The sequence below is a fragment of the Nerophis ophidion genome, linkage group LG05, assembly GCF_033978795.1.
Source record: "Nerophis ophidion isolate RoL-2023_Sa linkage group LG05, RoL_Noph_v1.0, whole genome shotgun sequence".
Lineage (NCBI taxonomy): Eukaryota > Metazoa > Chordata > Actinopteri > Syngnathiformes > Syngnathidae > Nerophis > Nerophis ophidion.
Genome location: NC_084615.1, coordinates 40451053 through 40470483, shown reverse-complemented (window position 1 = coordinate 40470483; position 19431 = coordinate 40451053). Strand labels below are relative to the sequence as shown.

At 38.0% G+C, this 19431-nt stretch overlaps 1 protein-coding gene across 2 annotated transcripts; it reads left to right on the top strand.

Annotated features, from left to right (window-relative positions):
- Positions 1-953: 953 nt before the first annotated feature.
- Positions 954-18430, top strand: LOC133553089 (cholesterol 24-hydroxylase-like). 2 transcript variants are annotated; one of them, XR_009806837.1, is made up of 15 exons: positions 954-1168; positions 1223-1300; positions 1371-1452; positions 8191-8264; positions 8623-8709; positions 8934-9072; positions 9146-9256; positions 12288-12450; positions 12521-12586; positions 12659-12731; positions 12811-12895; positions 13175-13285; positions 13373-13438; positions 17810-17876; positions 17948-18029. XR_009806837.1 is itself a non-coding variant. In XM_061900922.1 (15 exons), the coding sequence occupies exons 1-15, from the start codon at positions 1020-1022 to the stop codon at positions 18095-18097; spliced, it is 1524 nt and encodes a 507-aa protein (XP_061756906.1). In that variant the 5' UTR covers positions 954-1019; the 3' UTR covers positions 18098-18430. The 2 variants fall into 2 exon arrangements, 1 of the variants encoding a protein (XP_061756906.1); XM_061900922.1 differs by having other exon boundaries at positions 13350-13438; positions 17948-18430.
- Positions 18431-19431: the final 1001 nt, after the last annotated feature.

Here is a 19431-nt window from a genome sequence, read left to right as displayed (position 1 = left end):
TTCAGTCAACTTATTGGTGTTAACTTTCAATCTATCAAGATAAGAAAATATCGAAATCAAATTACAGGATGTTATTTAGTTGTGCTCGTTTTCCTCGACTGGTGCACTATCATCATGTGGTTTATTTTTTTTTACATATGTAGCATAATCTACAAAGATACAAAGAATTGCAATTGCGACATCCAGTGGATACATTGAGTACAGCAGTTTCTTTCATTCAAAAATTTCGGCTCAATATCAATTAGCAACCTCATCTCGCGGGCCGGATAAAACGTGTTCGCGGGCCTGATCCGGCCCGCGGGCCGTATGTTTGAGACCCCTGCACTATACCCTGTTCCACCGGGCTGCCTGTTGAATTAAGAACATAAAATTAAATTAAATTAAAAAAATCTCAAAACAGTAATGGGAAGAAGTATGAAGTTATATAAAGTATAAAAATACCCCCCTCTTTTACTTGAACTAATATCCAGTTTCCTCTGAATCACATTCATCTGGGAACTTCGTATTGTGAGGCAGACGCACTAACCCCTCTGCCACCGTGAAGCCCGCGTACAACTCAAAATTGCCCGTACCATTTATGAAATAAGGCCTTGTTGCAATGACTAACACTGACCACTAAGTGACGCTGTTACTCTGATGTGTATTTTTCTCTCTGGACATGATTGCAATCTAAAATATAGTGTACTTTCTAACTCTCAGCAAGACAAAAAAAAAAAAAAAAATTCTAATATGTCGGAAGATAATTTCTTTGCAATACCGTAACAGGTTCAATATTTCCAAGTAGAGTTATGGTACTGTGCGTGCTTTTGCTCACCCTTTCATAACGAGCACTTTAAATTTACATTTTAATTCAAATAATGTTTTATCCCAGCCCTCAAAAGGCTGTTTATTTGTAAAGTTCGGAGTACAATAGTTTGTGTGTGTGTGTGTGTGTGTTTAGTGCGTTGAGGCTCCGCCCCCATCAGTCTTCTCCAACACAACCAAACCAGGAAAGTGACTTCAGGCATACCGGATTAAAAATGTCCAGTTTCTACTTTATTTTCATTCTAGCAGCTCATGTTTTGGGTATACTGTTGTTGCTGCTGTTGCTCGCCTTCATTGGCTACTGTGTGTACATTAAATATGTGCACATGAAATATGACCACATACCTGGACCACCACGGGAAAGGTAAATGTTTTCTTGTTTGTTTGACACCAACTCACTCTTTTACTCTTTTTGTAGTTTTGTGTTGGGAAATTCTCCAGCTGTTTGGAGGATAATGGCAAGGGATGGCAACGTGCACGACTTATTCCTGGAATGGTAAACACATAAGCGTTGCACTTTTTTACAGCTGTATCCAACATAATGTGTGCCATGTTGTCATGTACAGGGCAGAACGTTATGGCTCAGTGTACAAGATTCATATCTTGCACTACGTACTCGTGGTAACCACTAGTCCAGAAACCATTAAGGTAATGTTTATGTCTTTCTACAAACTTAAATCGTTTTTATTCAAAGCAGGAAGTCCACTTTGATGGACTTCACACTTTAACCAATTCCAGCATTCATCCCGTCCAATTTTTATTAATTTATTGCCCACTTGTCCGTTTCGGGCTGACCTAAACATGTTATATATTACCGTATTTCCTTGAATTGTCGCCGGGGCGCTACTTAATTTAAAGACTCTTCTCACTCCTGCGCTTACCAAAGGCATGCGGTAAAAGTAAGCATGCGCTAATTATTTTAAAACCTCTTATCACTCCGGCACTTACCAAAGGAATGCAGTAAAAATTTGAGTGTGATGTAAGCTTGGACCTTAAATCCTACTGAATAGCTCTTAATCTTCTTCCCTTTATGCGATTTCAAATTACCTGTATTGAAATCAGCCTCCTCCATTTTGAAAATGATGACAGGGGAAGTGTCACTCGTGACGTCATGAGTTTCACCAGGCAGTAATACTAAGCATGTGCTAATTACTTTGGGAAGCGAGTTTGACCCAGCAGTAATTCAAGGCATACGCATACAATATGTCCTATGGCAATTCAAGGAAATACGGTAATTTATATGTGAGGGGAAATGTCCTTTAGCCTAGAACAAATATACATTAGGAAATCAGTAATTTAAAAAAAGATCCATTAAATTATCAAACAATCAATCATCCATCCATCCATTTCTACCGCTTATTCCCTTTCGGGGTCGCGGGGGGCGCTGGCGCCTATCTCAGCTACAATCGGGCGGAAGGCGGGGTACACCCTGGACAAGTCGCCACCTCATCGCTGGGCCAACACAGATAGACAGACAACATTCACACTCACATTCACACACTAGGGCCAATTTAGTGTTGCCAATTAACCTATCCCCAGGTGCATGTCTTTGGAAGTGGGAGGAAGCCGGAGTACCCGGAGGGAACCCACGCATTCACGGGGAGAACATGCAAACTCCACACAGAAAGATCCCGAGCCTGGATTTGAACCCAGGACTGCAGGATCTTCGTATTGTGAGGCAGACGCACTACACAATCAATCAATCAATGTTTATTTAAACAGCCCTAAATCACCCAACCTGTGTCCCCCCCCCCCCCCTCCATAAGGGAGAGGGGGGAAGAGCAGAAAAGAAAAGAAACGGCAGATCAACTGGTCTAAAAGGGGTGTCTATTCAAAGGCTAGAGCAGTGGTTCTCAACCTTTTTTCAGTGATGTACCCCCTAATTAAAGTACCCCCTAATCAGAGCAAAGCATTTTTGGTTGAAAAAAAGAGATAAAGAAGTAAAATACAGCACTATGTCATCAGTTTGTGATTTATTAAATTGTATAAGAATGCAAAATATTGCTCATTTGTAGTGGTCTTTCTTAAACTATTTGGAAAAAAGATATAAAAATAACAAAAAACTTGTTGAAAAATAAACAATTGATTCAATTATAAATAAAAATTTCTACACATAGAAGTAATCATCAACTAAAAGTGCCCTCTTTGGGGATTGTAATAGAGATCAATCTGGAGTCATGAACTTAATTCTTAACATTTCTTCACAAAAAAAGAAATCTTTAACATCAATATTTATGGAACATGTCCACAAAAAATCTAACTGTCAACACTGAATATTGCATTGTTGCATCTCTTTTCACAGTTTATGAACTCACATTCATATTTTGTTGAAGTATTGTTCAATACATTTATTTAAAAAGGATTATTGAAATGTTGCTATTTTTATAATATTTCCAAAAAAATCTCACGTACCCCTTGGCATACCTTCAAGTACCCCCAGGGGTATGCGTATCCCCATTTGAGAACCACTGGGCTAGAGTATACAAATTAGTTTTAAGAATAATTAATTAATTAGTATGATATTAAGTTAAAATAATGCTATGAAATAAAATGTTTCATGTACTGCATTATGAATTCATTATTTAAAAGAGCCATATGTAAGAATTGAATGTCAAGTCATCATTAAATGGCCCTGATATGTCAAAAGGCTTTAATAAATCATGTTCTTTTCGAATACTTCCATAACTGATAACAGTAGTAAAACCAGGATATGCTCATTTCAAGATTAGATTTACAGCCCCGAAAACCTTTTATTGTTTTCATTTCGATGTCCCACCCTCCACCGTTTTAACCAATTAGAAAGTCTGTGAGTGTATTACATCCATCATCGTCTAGCTACTGACACTGGTAAAGTTTCTCAACATGTCAGACCTTAGTAAATCTAAAAGGCCTCGTTAGGCTTCCTAACTTAGTCATGACAAAGCCAGGAACAAAATGAGGATTTGTAAACCCAAAAGTAAAAAGAAAATCACTTGTGGAATTAATATAACCGTTGTGAAATGAATACAATTTTATAGTAATTTAAGATTATAATTATAATAACATAAAACCATTTAATAAAGTCAGATATGAGGTGGTGACCTGTCCAGGGTGTACGCCGCCTTCCGCCCGATTGTAGCTGAGATAGGCACCAGCGCCCCCCGCGACCCCAAAAGGGACAAGCGGTAGAAAATGGATGGATGGAAATACAAATAAGGCAACAAGAGAAGTATCCAACACTTCTCTTTTATAAAGTAAATCTGTACAGTACAATATGATTTGCCAGAATAGCTGGACAGGACAAACATTTTTAAATAAGATTATAATTTAAAATTTTGCAATGACAAATGGCAAATTTAATAAATGGTGTCACATTGTAAATAATAATGTATTTATTTGGCTTTGTTTACTTAATTTTGGCCTGCAAATATATACATATACACACATACGCACAGTATATGTATGTATGTACACTCATACCTGTATGTATGCATATACTGTATGTATGTATTTATACATAATGTATGTGTACACACATACATATGTATGTATGTATGTGTACACACGTACATATGATTGTATGTATGTGTACACATGTACATATGAATGTATGTATGTATGTGTACACACATGTACAAACCCCGTTTCCATATGAGTTGGGAAATTGTGTTAGATGTAAATATAAACGGAATACAATGATTTGCAAATCCTTTTCAACCCATATTCAATTGAATGCACTACAAAGACAAGATATTTGATGTTCAAACTCATCAACTTTATCTTTTTTTGCAAATAATTAACTTAGAATTTCTTGGCTGCAACACGTGCCAAAGTAGTTGGGAAAGGGCATGTTCACCACTGTGTTACATCACCTTTTTAAAAAAAAAAAAACTCAATAAACGTTTGGGAACTAAGGAAACTAATTGTTGAAGCTTTGAAAGTGGAATTCTTTCCCATTCTTGTTTTATGTAGAGCTTCAGTCATTCAACAGTCCGGGGTCTCCGCTGTCGTATTTCACGCTTCATAATGCGCCACACATTTTTGACGGGAGACAAGTCTGGACTGCAGGTGGGCCAGGAAAGTACCCGCACTCTCTTACTGCGAAGCCACGCTGTTGTAATACGTGGCTTGGCATTGTCTTGCTGAAATAAGCAAGGGCGCCCATGATAACGTTGCTTGGATGACAACATATGTTGTTCCAAAACCTGTATGTACCTTTCAGCATTAATGGTGCCTTCACAGATGTGTAAGTTACCCATGCCTTGGGCACTAATACACCCCCATACCATCACAAATGCCGGCTTTTGAACTTTGCGCCTATAACAATCCGAATGGTTATTTTCCTCTTTGTTCTGGAGGACACCACGTCCTCTGTTTCCAAGTTAAATTTGAAATGTAGACTCGTCAGACCACAGAACACTTTTCCAATTTGCATCAGTCCATCTCAGATGAGCTCGTGCCCAGTTAAGTCGGCGGCCTTTTTAAGGTGTTGTTGATAAATGGGTTTGGCTTTGCATAGTAGAGTTTTAACTTGCACTTACAGATGTAGCGACCAACTGTAGTTGCTGACAGTGGTTTTATAAAGTGTTCCTGAGCCCGTGTGGTGATATCCTTTACACACTGATTTCGGTTTTTGGTGCAGTACCGCCTGAGGGATCAAAGGTCCGTAATATCATTGCTTACGTGCAGTGATTTCTCCAGATTCTCTGAACCTTTTGATGATTTTACGGACCGTAGATGGTAAAATCCCTAAATTCCTTGCAATAGCTCGTTGAGAAATGTTGTTCTAAAACTGTTCGACAATTTGCTTACAAAGTAGTGACCCTCACCCCATCCTTGTTTGTGAATTACTTAGCATTTCATGGAAGCTCCTTTTATACCCAATCATGGCACCCACCTGTTCCCAATTAGCCTGCACACCTGTGGGATGTTCCAAATAAGTGTTTGATGAGCATTTTTCTACTTAATCAGTATTTATTGCCACCTTTCCCAACATCTTTGTCACGTGTTGCTGGCATCAAATTCTAAAGTTAATGATTATTCGCAAAAAAAAAAAATGTTTATCAGTTTGAACATCAAATATGTTGTCTTTGTAGCATATTCAACTGAATATGGGTTGAAAATGATTTGCAAATCATTGTATTCCGTTGATATTTACATCTAACACAATTTCCCAACTCATATGGAAACGGGGTTTGTATGTTTGTATGTATGTGTACACACATACATATGTACAGTATTTATGTATGTATGTGTACACACATACAAATACGTATGTATAGTCGTGGTCAAAAGTTTATATTCACTTTTGAACAACATAATGTCATGGCTGAGTTTCCAATGATTTCTACAACTCTTATTTTTTTGGGATAGAGTGATTGGAGCACATACTTGTTTGTCACAAAAAACAAGTTTGGTTCTTTTATGAATTTACTATGGGTCTACTGAAAATGTGACAATCTGCTGTGTCAGAAGTATACATATAGTGACATACATTATCAATTTTGGTGATGTAGAAAAGTTACATTAAAATCAAATTAGCTTCACGGCATGGCCTCTTCATGTGAGTTATTATGATGGGCAGCACCTGTTGACTTCTCTGAGCGCATTTAAATAGGGTTCATGTGATGCAGTCATTAGACTCGGTTACAAACGTGACAATGGGAAAGTCAAAGGAACTCTGCACAGATCTGAAAAAATGAATCATTGACTTGAACAAATCAGGAAATTCACTTGGAGCCATTTCAAAGCAGCTTAAGGTCCCAAGAGCAACTGTGCAGACAATTGTTCGTAAGTATAAAGTGCATGGCACAATTTTGTCACTGCCACAATCAGGAAGAAAATGCAAGCTATCATCTGCTGCTGAGAGAAAATTGGTCAGGATGATCAAGAGTCAACCGTTAACCACCAAAAAGCAGGTCTGCAATGAATTGGAAGCTGCTGGAACACAGGTGTCAGTGTCTACAGTCAACCGTGTTTTGCATCGCCATGGAGTGAGAAGCTACCATGCAAGAAGGAAGCCCTTGCTCCAGAAGCGACACCTTAAGGCTCGTCTAAAGTTTGCTGCTGATCACATGGACAAAGATAAGACCTTCCGGAGGAAAGTTCTGTGGTCAAATGAAACAAAAATTGAGCTGTTTGGCCACAATACCCAGCAATATGTTTGGAGGAGAAAAGGTGAGGCCTTTAATTCAACACCACTCCTACCGTCAAGCATGGTGATGGTAGTATTATGCTCCGGGCCTGTTGTGCTGCCAATTGAACTTGTGCTTGAGTAAAATGGGACAATGAAAAAAGAGTATTACCTCCAAATTCTTCAGGACAACCTAAAATCATCAGCCCTGAGGTTGAACAGCTGGCTGTTTCAACAGGACAATAACCCCAATCACACGTCAAAAGTGGTACAGGAATGGCTGAATCAGGCTAGAATTAGGGTTTTAGAATGGCCTCCCCAAAGTCCTGACTTAAACCCCATTGAAAATGTGTGGACAATGCTGAAGAAACAAGTCAATGTCAGAAAAGCAACACATTTAGCTGAACTGCACTAATTTTGTCAAGAGGAATGGTCAAAAATTCATCCAGAAGCTTGTGGATGGCTACCAAAAGCCCCTTATTGCAGTGAAACTTGCCAATATTAACATTGTTCTATGTATACTTTTGACCCAGCAGATTTGGTCACATTTTCAGTAGACCCATAATAAATTCATAAAAGAACCAAACTTCATGAATGTTTTTTGTGACACACAAGTATGTGCTCCAATCACTCTATCACAAAAAAAATAAGAGTTGTAGAAATGATTGGAAACTCAAGACAGTCATGGCATTATGTTCTTTACAAGTGTATGTAAACTTTTGACCACGACTGTATGTGGACAATACTGTGTACACACACACACACACACACACACATATATACTATACATATATATATATATATACATGTATGTATGTATGTATGTATATATATATATATATATATATATATATATATATATATATGTATGTATTTGGCCCTGCGATGAGGTGGCGACTTGTCCAGGGTGTACCCTGCCTTCCGCCCGATTATAGCTGAGATAGGCGCCAGCGCCCCCCGCGACCCCGAAAGGGAATAAGCGGTAGAAAATGTATGTATGTATGTATGTATGTATATATATATATATATACATATATATGTATATATATATATATGTATGTATATGTATACTATATTGTATTCATAATATCACGATGCAGAACATATTACAATAGCTTTGTGCCTGAGTCCACAGCTATTAATAAGAATGTTATAGTGTAAATAAGATAATAAATGTTACCAATGCAAATACATATAGAGAAACAGCTACTAAGCTAACATACAATGCCATAGTTTTTAAAACTATTTCCTAAGTGTGAGTTTGCTTCTTTCAGGAAGTCCTGATGTCCTCAAAGTACCCCAAAGACCTCTTCCTCCACAACCGACTCTTCAGCCTGTTTGGTCAAAGGTCAGCTGATAGTGCACATTGAGAAAATAACAGCACGAGGACAACAAAATGGCACTTTTATGTTGAAGAGGTTAATTTAGCCTACTGACGTGTATTTATAAATGGTTGATTTATATAGGCTAGTAAGGTAATGTTTTGTACCTGACAAGTTCCATCCCACCTGAAGTGGTGGAATGGTACAATCCATATAACACGTCACAGACGACGTCACGCTAACATCACGTGACACCTCTGATGAAGGCTGCAGAAGCAAGGTAGCCGAAACTTGTCAGGTACAAAACTTTACCTTACTAGCCTATATAAATCAACCATTTATAAATAAAAATGGCACTTTTCTTTCACCGTGTTTTACTTTCAGGTTCTTTGGCAATGGGCTGGTATCGGCTGTTGACCACAACCTGTGGTATAAACAGCGACGTATCATGGAGCACGCCTTCAGCTCCCAGTGAGTTCTTTACAGCACTTATCTGATCATCAAATTATAACCTGAGCTATTGCCATAAGAAATAGGGTGGAGCAGATTGATTGTGTATGTAAAAAAACCAGAAACTTTAGTTTTGCACAATTAAAAAAAAGTAACAACAATACTAAGTCAATATTAACTATAGAATAAATAATATATATATTTGTGGCCCTCCATTGAAATGCTGAGCTTGCATGTGTGTGTAGGTATCTCCGCAGTCTGATGGGGACGTTCAACGAGCGAGCAGAGATGCTGATGACCAAATTGTCGGACCTCGCCGATAGAAAAGTGGAGACCATCATGCTGCAACAGTTCAACTACGTCACCTTGGACGTCATCACCAAGGTAGCTAGTTCGCCTGGAAGGTTTTGTTTTAAATCTGATAAAGTAAAAGATTTGTCTGTCTGATTACGGTCAGGTTGCCTTTGGCATGGACTTAGAGCTGCTGGAGAACACTTTGCTATTCCCCAAGGCCATTGAGACCTGTCTCAAAGGGATGATCTACAATATACGCACCGTCTTCTTTCAGGTACGCTTAGGGTAACATTAGGGCTCCCTAGCACTGCACAATTTGAAATTTCATTTTACAAACAAAATAAAAATGTCATAATAAAGACAATTACAATTTGAACCAAATGAAGCAATTTCTGTACAAACTGCGTGTGAATGCTCCATCGCTGAAGCTGAACTGAAATGCTTATGTAGAACAAATGTAAGAATATCGTTTGAATGTTGAAACGCTTTGACTGTTGAAGCTAACTCTGAACTGAAATGCTATTTGAATGTATGATGAATGTAGAAATGGTTTGAATGTTGAAATGGTTTAAGTGTTGGAAGGGTTTCAATGTTAAAAGGGTAGAATATTGAAATGGTTTGAATGTTGAAGAGCTGACGCTGAACTGAAATTTTAGTGTAATGGAGAAATGGTTTGATAGTTGAAATACTTTAAAGGTTTCAAAGGTGAAGAGCAGAAGCTGTACTGAAATGTATTATGAATCTTGAAATGCTAACTGTTGGTATGGTTTGAAGAGTTATTATACCCCAAGAGGTTACAAAGTAACGTAATCTATACATTTATCCTCTGACCTTTAGCATACAAAGAAGCATTCAAGCCCATTTTCCACCAAATAAAACCCACCTTGAGCCGCAAACTCTATTCAATCCCTAAAATGATATTAAAACCACTTATAGTTTCATTATACTTCCACTATAGCATTCATGAAAACAAACACTAGAAAATGACTCACTCAGTATTTTTGTTTTAAACAATTTTCTGCGGCAGTTCCAAAACTGCTCTTTTTAGTTCATCTCCACCTAAGTATTTTTCCCCGAATGCTGCATGTTGGTTCTGAAAATGTCTTTTAGCATTTGATTTTTTTGTTGTTTGCTATTTTATCCCCACATATTAAACACACAGGCAACCAACCTTATCAACAATGAAAGCAAATGAATCTGTCAATTAAGCATTTTACGTACTATTATTTGCCTCACGCTTCTTTAAAAAGAAAAATCACATCGCCGGAGAAAGACAATTCCTGTTCATGCGACAGTTATGAAGTCCAGTTTGAATAAAAGGCGTAACTTCTACCTAAAATTATAGCTTACGGACTCTCAGCTAACACTCACTCTGTACGCAGAACACATGGAGGACATATACAATGCAGCAATACAAATAATGTAACAACTAAATGAAGCAACTCCTTACTTTTTGCACACTTGAATGACAGGTTTATTGAAGGGGAGACTTCTCAGTAATTAGACCACTAATCTGTTTAGATTTCATTGACCAATCTTTCACATGTCTAATGATACCATCTTTCGTGGTAGTCATGCCTTCCTGGCAAACAACCAATATTTATCCACTTTCTGGGCTATTTACCATGTCTAATTTCCATGGCTCTATCGATTGATTTTCGTGAAAAAGTATGTGATCGCCATTGCTGATTAATGGCAATCACAAACGCTGACCCCCTCTGGCAAACACTGTTTATTTTTAGCAGCTAATTACTGTTGTTGATTTAAAGGAGCGCCTCCACTTTGTGTATGATTCTTCATACACAAAGTGGAGATGCTCCCTTAAGTTAATCATAATGCCCTCAATTACGGCAAATAAACTGCATTTCTGAGTATTAGCATTCCAACTACCTACCATTATCACTGGAGGACCAAGCTAAACATGTTACACAGACAAAGCAAGCCAGGAGCAAGCATGCTTATAGCTAAGCTAACCACTAAGTTAGCTTTAAACAACACAAGAAATATGTGCTTAGTAAAGTTCAAGAAGTGCAGATGGAACAGCATAACAACAAAAATATGGCATTTATTAACAGGAAATTCACAAGCAGATGGATACTTTTTCATAACATGGTCACTACTGCCTAGTTTCTCTTGATATATTATTATTTTACTGTTATATTTGTATTCTCATTGTTGCGTTTTATTTGTATTCTTATTGTAATATTTTTCCATTTTGTTTCCATTTATTCCCCCATTATTTACTTTTTAATTTTTAAATTCGATCTCAAATCTGTACACTGCTGATGGAATTTTAATTTTTCTGAGGGAACTCTACTGGATGAATCAATAATGTACTATCCATCTATCTATCTATCTATCTATCTATCTATCTGTCTGTCTGTCTGTCTGTCTGTCTGTCTGTCTGTCTGTCTGTCTGTCTGTCTGTCTATCTATCTAATAAGAGTCTAGAGTTCTAGAGAGAGGATAATATAACAACAACAGTTGGTTTGTCAGCATTATCACAGTCAGTGCACCATTTGTAAGAGCAGAGCGGATCGATTCGTAAATTGGTGGTGTCCATACCAAGGGTAGCATCAGTATATGATCAATACCGAATGGTTAGTTCGATATTTTAATTTTCTCAAAATCACTTTTGTTTTTGTTAACGTTCACAAACTCAGGAATAATTCCCTGCATACAGGAGGATTTTGAGTAGTAGATAGTAGTTTTTACCTTTAGTTATTGTGTACTACTGACTTTGTTTTGCTTAATTAATTGTACGTTTTGATTGATTGGTTGAAACTTTTATTAGTAGATTGCACAGTAGAGTACATATTCCGTACAATTGACCACTAAATGGTTACCCCCGAATAAGTTTTTCAACTTGTTTAAGTCGGAGTCCACTTAAAACAATTCATGGTAAACGTAATAAGAGAGAATAACAAACTTGTTTAAATATTGTTAAACTGTCAAAGGTCTCACCATAATTACATTGAACAATTCACAGGTAATACATGTGATCGGTATCGGCCTATTTCACTTATTGCTTATAGGAATCGGCAGCATAAAACCCTGTTCGGAACATCCCTATTAATTTCACTTTCTCTTTCTTTGACACATTGCCATTAGAAGAGTCAGCTTCACGCTTGGGAGACATTGTGAAAGGAAAAAAGTGAACTAAAATGTAACCACGAATAGTCGTATCACAAAACAATAGAACATTAAGACTGCCTGTGGAACAAAATCATTTTAAAAGCAATACTCGACAAGTCTCCTTGAACTCACATGAAATGTGTTAAAAGTTTCACTTGGGAACATTCTAGTTCAGTCCCAAGAACTGGCCCTTTGTCAAGGAAGTGAGGGAAGCGTGCAAGCTGCTGCGCTCCACCGGAGCCCAGTGGATCCATGACAGGAAGGTGGCCATCAAAAGCGGCGGCAACGTACCCAAAGACATCCTCACACAAATCATCAAGGCAGCCGGCAAAGGTCGGTTCATAAAATGCATTACAAAAAACACACAATGTGTGAAAACTCCACTCTTGTGTCTTCATTGCAGAAGAAAGCATGACCAAAGATGACGAAGAGTTCATGTTGGACAATTTTGTCACTTTCTTCATTGCCGGTGTGACTTTTATTATACATATAAATACATTTATTAATGCATCTCATAATAAATTAATTTGTCACGTTCCAGGACAGGAAACCACGGCTAACCTGCTAGCTTTCTGCATCATGGAGCTCGCTAGACATCCTGACATTCTGGACAAGTGATAATGCGAAAAGCACAAAAAACTACAACAGAAAATACCATAAATGTGTTTTGGACTTTGTATTTTTTGTCCCCAGAGCCAGGAAGGAGGTGGATGACGTCATTGGGATGAAACGTGACATGAGCTACGACGATCTCGGCAAGCTAGTTTACCTCTCACAGGTACGCCTTATTTCATTTTGAATGTTCAAATTAGTCATTAATCTCTGGCATGACACATTTCTCTGATATTTTAAAACAAAAAAAATGTATTTTAGCCTCAAAAAGCTTGTGGCATTGGTCAGATTTGGCTTGTAATACATTTTTAGGTTACTGGATGTACATGTGAGCAATCCACAGCCGGGTGCCAACTCGTGGTACCGCACAAATAGCTTTTGAAATTGTGATGCAACCTTCTAGCTAATATCCTAACACATTTGTTTGTGTCCCCTAAACCTAAAGGTTTTAAAAGAGACTTTAAGGATGTACCCAACAGCTCCGGGAACATCTCGCTGTCTCCCCACTGACATGGTCATTGATGGCGTCCACATACCAGCGGGCACCAATGCCATGGTAATATTAACACGGACACACAAAACAAGTGTTTTGGAAGAACTTACCAACTGGTGTCCTTCAGTTCAGCAGCTACGTGTCCTGCAGGTTGGACAAATTCTTCAAGGATCCGATGGAATTCAACCCTGATCGCTTTCACCCCGAATCTCCAAAGTAAGCCTCTTTGGATCAATAAATATTGCAGGAATAAGCTCATAGGATTGCAAAAATAAAGATGTCTCGTTTATGAAAAAAGAAGTTTTACAAAAATAGCATGTTATATTACTGACAAAAATTTCATGCTACTATCTGATAAATATAAAACACACCTTTTAAAATAAAAAAAGTAACATTTTATTCTCAATTGTTAAAAAATATAAATCATAATCGTAAAATTATTAAAAGTGATTATATAAACTTTTTTTAAAATAATAAATATTAAAAAAAATTCCCCTCAAAATATACAACGTTATTATTGTAATATTATGACTTTATAATGATATATTAGTGTTGTAATATTACTACTTTTCCCTTTAGTCTTGTAATAGTCCAACTTTGTTCCTCCTAACATTACAACTTTATTTTCGCGATTTTGGGCAAAAAATATTTGATTTTTTTTTTCTTATACAGAAATACTTTCCCAAAAATACACTTAAAAGGGTTCATATTATGATTTTTTTTATATATACCTTCAGAACCCCTCCTTGCCGTCAACACAACATGTTTTTTTGGTGACAAATGTGCATAGATTTTGTTTTACAAACCTATATATCTCAAAACAGCTCGTTTTGAGAGGCAGTCGTTAGATGCAAACGGACATTTCCTCACCACGCCGCCTCACACTGAGTAACCATTCGCCTCTGCCCGGCAGAAATTGTTTAGCTTTCTTGCTTTTACTATGCATTATGGACATAGGTGACCGCCACAAGCCGTCTGTTTTGAGTGACTTTCATCACAACACAACACAACATCCCAGATGATATAGTGAACTCGGCGGCTCACCGTGATTTGTTATCGGCACCAATGAAGGAGGCGAAGGTTGCGGGCGGACTAAAGCAAGGAAGAAACCCGGCTGACATACAGATTGGAACTATACACTGACTAAGGTTAAGTTATGGAAGTAGAATGGTCTCACATTAACTTATATATATCAATATGATATTAATACATATGCATATATTAATATAAATATACAAATACAAATGTGATACACAAATAAATCATTTATATAAATAAACGCGAGATTTCAATATAAATATGCTTGATTTTGTATTTGTATTGAATTTGCATATGTGCATCGATTTTTTTGCTCTTGCGTCGATGAAACATTTCTACCACAAACCAGATGCACAAATAAATGTGACCTACACACTGCCCTAAACAACCAGCAGAGGGCACTGCAGCCAGAGCCACACACTGCACCTATAAGAGATCAGTATCTACATTGGGACAAGGTCATTAAACGGCATTGATACAATAAAATAAGCAGCTAACACTGTCTTTCAGAAATAATTGGATAAATTAGCATTAGCTAATACGATGCTAACGTTACCTAGCTCAGGCCCTTTGTGCATTCTCTCTGTAAAGACGTAGATTGTTTTTGTGCAGGGAACTCCGGGCATTTTGCATTTAATGCATATCAATCAATCGATCAATCAAAGTTTATTTATATAGCCCTAAATCACGAGTGTATCAAAGGGCTGCAAAATCCACAACGACATCCTCGGCTCAGATCCCACATCAGGGCAAGAAAAAACTCAACCCAATGGGATGACAATGACAAACCTTGGAGGGGACCGCAGATGTGGGGACCCCCTTCCCCCCTGTCGACCGGGGCGAATGGAGTTTGAGTGGATCGAGCTTAATATTGAGAGAGTCCAGACCATAGTGGATCTAACATAATAGTGTAATATAATGTCTGTGACCCAGACCGCTCTGGCTGCAGTGCCCTCTGCTGGATGTTCAGGGGAGTGTGTAGATCACATTCATTTGTGCATCTGGTTTGTGGGAGGAATGTCTCATTGACACAAAAACAAAAAAGCGATCCACAAATGCAAATTCAATACAAATACTAATACAAAATCAAGCATAGTCATATTCAAATCTCAAAAATATATTTAAAAATACACGTTTATTTATAGAAATTCTTGATTTATTTGTATGTCACAGTTTTATATTTATAAATTGTATTTGTATATATTTTCAAATCTCCCCCCCCAAAAAAAAAATATATATATATATACTATATATATACATATGTACATGTGTGATACATGTGTGTGTGTTCGTATATATATATGTACGTATGTGTGTGTATATATAATATGTGTATGTATGTATGTATCAATCAATCAATCAATCAATGTTTATTTATATAGCCCCAAATCACAAATGTCTCAAAGGACTGCACAAATCCTTACGACTACAACATCCTCGGAAGAACCCACAAAAGGGCAAGGAAAACTCACACCCAGTGGGCAGGGAGAATTCACATCCAGTGGGACGCCAGTGGCAATGCTGACTATGAGAAACCTTGGAGAGGACCTCAGATGTGGTCAACCCCCCCCCCCTCTAGGGGACCGAAAGCAATGGATGTCGAGCGGGTCTAACATGATACTGTGAAAGTTCAATCCATAGTGGCTCCAACACAGCCGCGAGAGTTCATTTCAAGCGGATCCAAGACAGCAGCGAGAGTCCCGTCCACAGGAGACCATCTCAAGCGGAGGCGGATCAGCAGCGTAGAGATGTCCCCAACCGATACAGGCGAGCGGTCCATCCTGGGTCCCGACGAGCGGTCCATCCTGGGTCTCGACTCTGGACAGCCAGTACTTCATCCATGGTCATCGGACCGGACCCCCTCCACAAGGGAGGGGGGGACATAGGATAAAGAAAAGAAGCGGCAGATCAACTGGTCTAAAAAGGAGGTCTATTTAAAGGCTAGAGTATACAGATGAGTTTTAAGGTGAGACTTAAATGCTTCTACTGAGGTAGCATCTCGAACTGTTACCGGGAGGGCATTCCAGAGTACTGGAGCCCGAACGGAAAACGCTCTATAGCCCGCAGACTTTTTTCGGGCTCTAGGAATCACTAATAAGCCGGAGTCTTTTGAACGCAGATTTCTTGCCGGGACATATGGTACAATACAATCGGCAAGATAGGCTGGAGCTAGACCGTGTAGTATTTTATACGTAAGTAGTAAAACCTTAAAGTCACATCTTAAGTGCACAGGAAGCCAGTGCAGGTGAGCCAGTACAGGCGTAATATGATCAAACTTTCTTGTTCTTGTCAAAAGTCTAGCAGCCGCATTTTGTACCAACTGTAATCTTTTAATGCTAGACATGGGGAGACCCGAAAATAATACGTTACAGTAATCGAGACGAGACGTAACAAACGCATGGATAATGATCTCGGCGTCTTTAGTGGACAAAATGGAGCGAATTTTAGCGATATTACGGAGATGAAAGAAGGCCGTTTTAGTAACGCTTTTAATGTGTGACTCAAAGGAGAGAGTTGGGTCGAAGATAATACCCAGATTTTTTACAGTCACCTTGTTTTATTATTTGGTTGTCAAATGTTAAAGTTGTATTATTAAATAGAGGTCTGTGTCTTGCAGGACCGATAATCAGCATTTCCGTTTTTTTGGCATTAAGTTGCAAAAAGTTAGCGGACATCCATTGTTTAATTTCATTAAGACACGCTTCCAACTGACTACAGTCCTGCGTGTTGGTCAGCTTTAGGGGCATGTAGAGTTGGGTGTCATCAGCATAACAGTGAAAGCTAATACCGTATTTGCGTATGACGTCACCCAGCGGCAGCATGTAGATGCTGAAGAGTACAGGGCCAAGGACCGAACCCTGGGGAACTCCACACGTTACCTTAACATAGTCCGAGGTCACACTGTTATGGGAGACGCACTGCATCCTATCAGTAAGATAAGAGTTAAACCATGACAGGGCTGAGTCTGACATACCAATTCGTGTTTTGATACGCTCTAATAAAATATTATGATCGACGGTATCGAAAGCAGCGCTAAGATCGAGGAGCAGCAACATAGATGACGCATCAGAGTCCATCGTTAGCAATAGATCATTAGTCAATTTTGCGAGGGCTGTCTCAGTCGAGTGATTTGCCCTGAAACCGGATTGAAAGGTTTCACATAGATTGTTAAACGCTAAGTGTTCATTTAGCTGCTCTGCAACAATTTTTTCGAGGATTTTCGAAATAAAGGGAAGGTGAGACACCGGTCGGTAGTTTACCATGAGGTCAGGATCGAGGTTAGGTCTTTTAAGGAGAGGATGAATAACCGCTTTTTTGAATGCTAGGGGAACAGTGTCCGAGGAAAGTGATAAGTTTATAATATTTAGCACTGATGGACCCAATAATACAAAAAGCTCCTTGATAGGTTTCCCAGGAAGTGGGTCAAGTATGTATGTATATATATATATATGTGTGTGTATGTATTATAAAATTGTATTATTATATTAATTATTTCCTTTTAGGCAGCTCCTTTCAAAGTGTGATTTGTTTTTGTTCATGTTTTGTCAGGCCTTATTATTGCTACTACCCTTTTTCACTGGGCCCGCGTTCCTGCCTGGGAAAGAAGTTTGCTCAGGTGACAAAAAAATAATCAATCAAACTAAAGCAGTGATGCGGTGATGTAACATGATATGTTTGTGTGGACAGATGGAGGCCAAGGTGGTGATGGCCAAACTTCTGCAGAGGTTTGACTTCACCCTGACGCCAGACCAGAGCTTTGACCTCTTGGACGTGGGGACCTTAAGGCCCAAGAGCGGGGTGGTGTGCTCCGTCAGACACAGGAAGCAGGGTGCATGAATACAACAGGATCCAGATGGACCAGATATGCATTCATATCAAAAGGAAAAAAACATATATTGGGGGTTCGCACTATTGGTGATGATTGTGGTAAACATTTTAATTAACTTTGCAGTGTAGTAATCATAATATATTTTTTATTTTTTATATGTAATTTTATAAACAGACGCATAAATTAAAGACTATTTGCACATATAATTGTTTAATAAACAACGGTATAAAATAGTTATGCCAAAGATTTCCACTTTTACAACTGTTGTAATAAATTTGATTTACTTGTCTGTAAAATAATTTAAATTACAGATCTCAAGAAATAAATACATTTTTGGAAAATTTTGGAGTTGTAATTCTCCTAAGAATAATGTCCTCACCTGCTTCTGCTATCGCACACAAGAGAGAGCTACTACTTTAAAAGCCATTGATTCACATGAAAAAAACAACACCTTTAAACAGGGGTCTCAAACTCAATTTACCTCGGGCCCACTGGATGCAGAAACTGGGTGAGGCTGGGCCGCAAGAAAAGTTTTCTTAAAAAATTTAACATGCACTTTTTAATGAATTCACCTTTTATGAATGGCTTTCCTGCCCTAGCAAAAAGTCAACCCTAACGATTTTTCCGGGAGAATTTCAGTGCACCTCCCGACAATCTACCGGTGCAACCATTTTCCCGAGTTTGTCCCAACTTTCACCCGGCCGACATTGTTAAGGGCTGCCGTGACTGCACTGCCTTTAACGTCTTCTACAACAGTGGTTCTCAAAATTTTTTCAGTGATGTACCCCATGTGAACATTTTTTTTATTAAAGTACCCCCTAATCAGAGCAAAGCATTTTGGTTGAAAAAAAAGAGATAAAGAAGTAAAATACAGCACTATGTCATCAGTTTCTGATTTATTAAATTGTATAACAGTGCAAAATATTGCTAATTTGTAGTGGTCTTTCTTGAACTATTTGGAAAAAAAGATATAAAAATAACTTAACTTGTTGAAAAATAAATAAGTATTTCAATTATGAATAAAGATTTCTACACATAGAAGTAATCATCAACTTAAAGTGCCCTCTTTGGGGATTGTAATAGAGATCCATCTGGATTCATGAACTTCATTCTAAACATTTCTTCACAAAAAAAGAAATCTTTAACATCAATATTGATGGAACATGTCCACAAAAAATCTAGCTGTCAACACTGAATATTGCATTGTTGCATTTCTTTTCACAGTTTATGAACTTACATTCATATTTTGTTGAAGTGTTATCCAATAAATATATTTAAGTATTTATGACTGACTGCTATTTTTTAGAATGTTTTTGATAAATCTAACTTAACCCTGCGATAT

Excerpts from the sequence above, each read along its gene's own strand:
- LOC133553089 (XM_061900922.1), top strand. The coding sequence starts at position 1,020 with ATGTCCAGTTTCTACTTTATTTTCATTCTAGCAGCTCATGTTTTGGGT. Across the intron at positions 12,732-12,810 it reads CATCCTGACATTCTGGACAA|AGCCAGGAAGGAGGTGGATG; the intron begins GTGATAATGCGA and ends TTTTGTCCCCAG. Across the intron at positions 13,286-13,349 it reads CAGCGGGCACCAATGCCATG|TTCAGCAGCTACGTGTCCTG; the intron begins GTAATATTAACA and ends GGTGTCCTTCAG.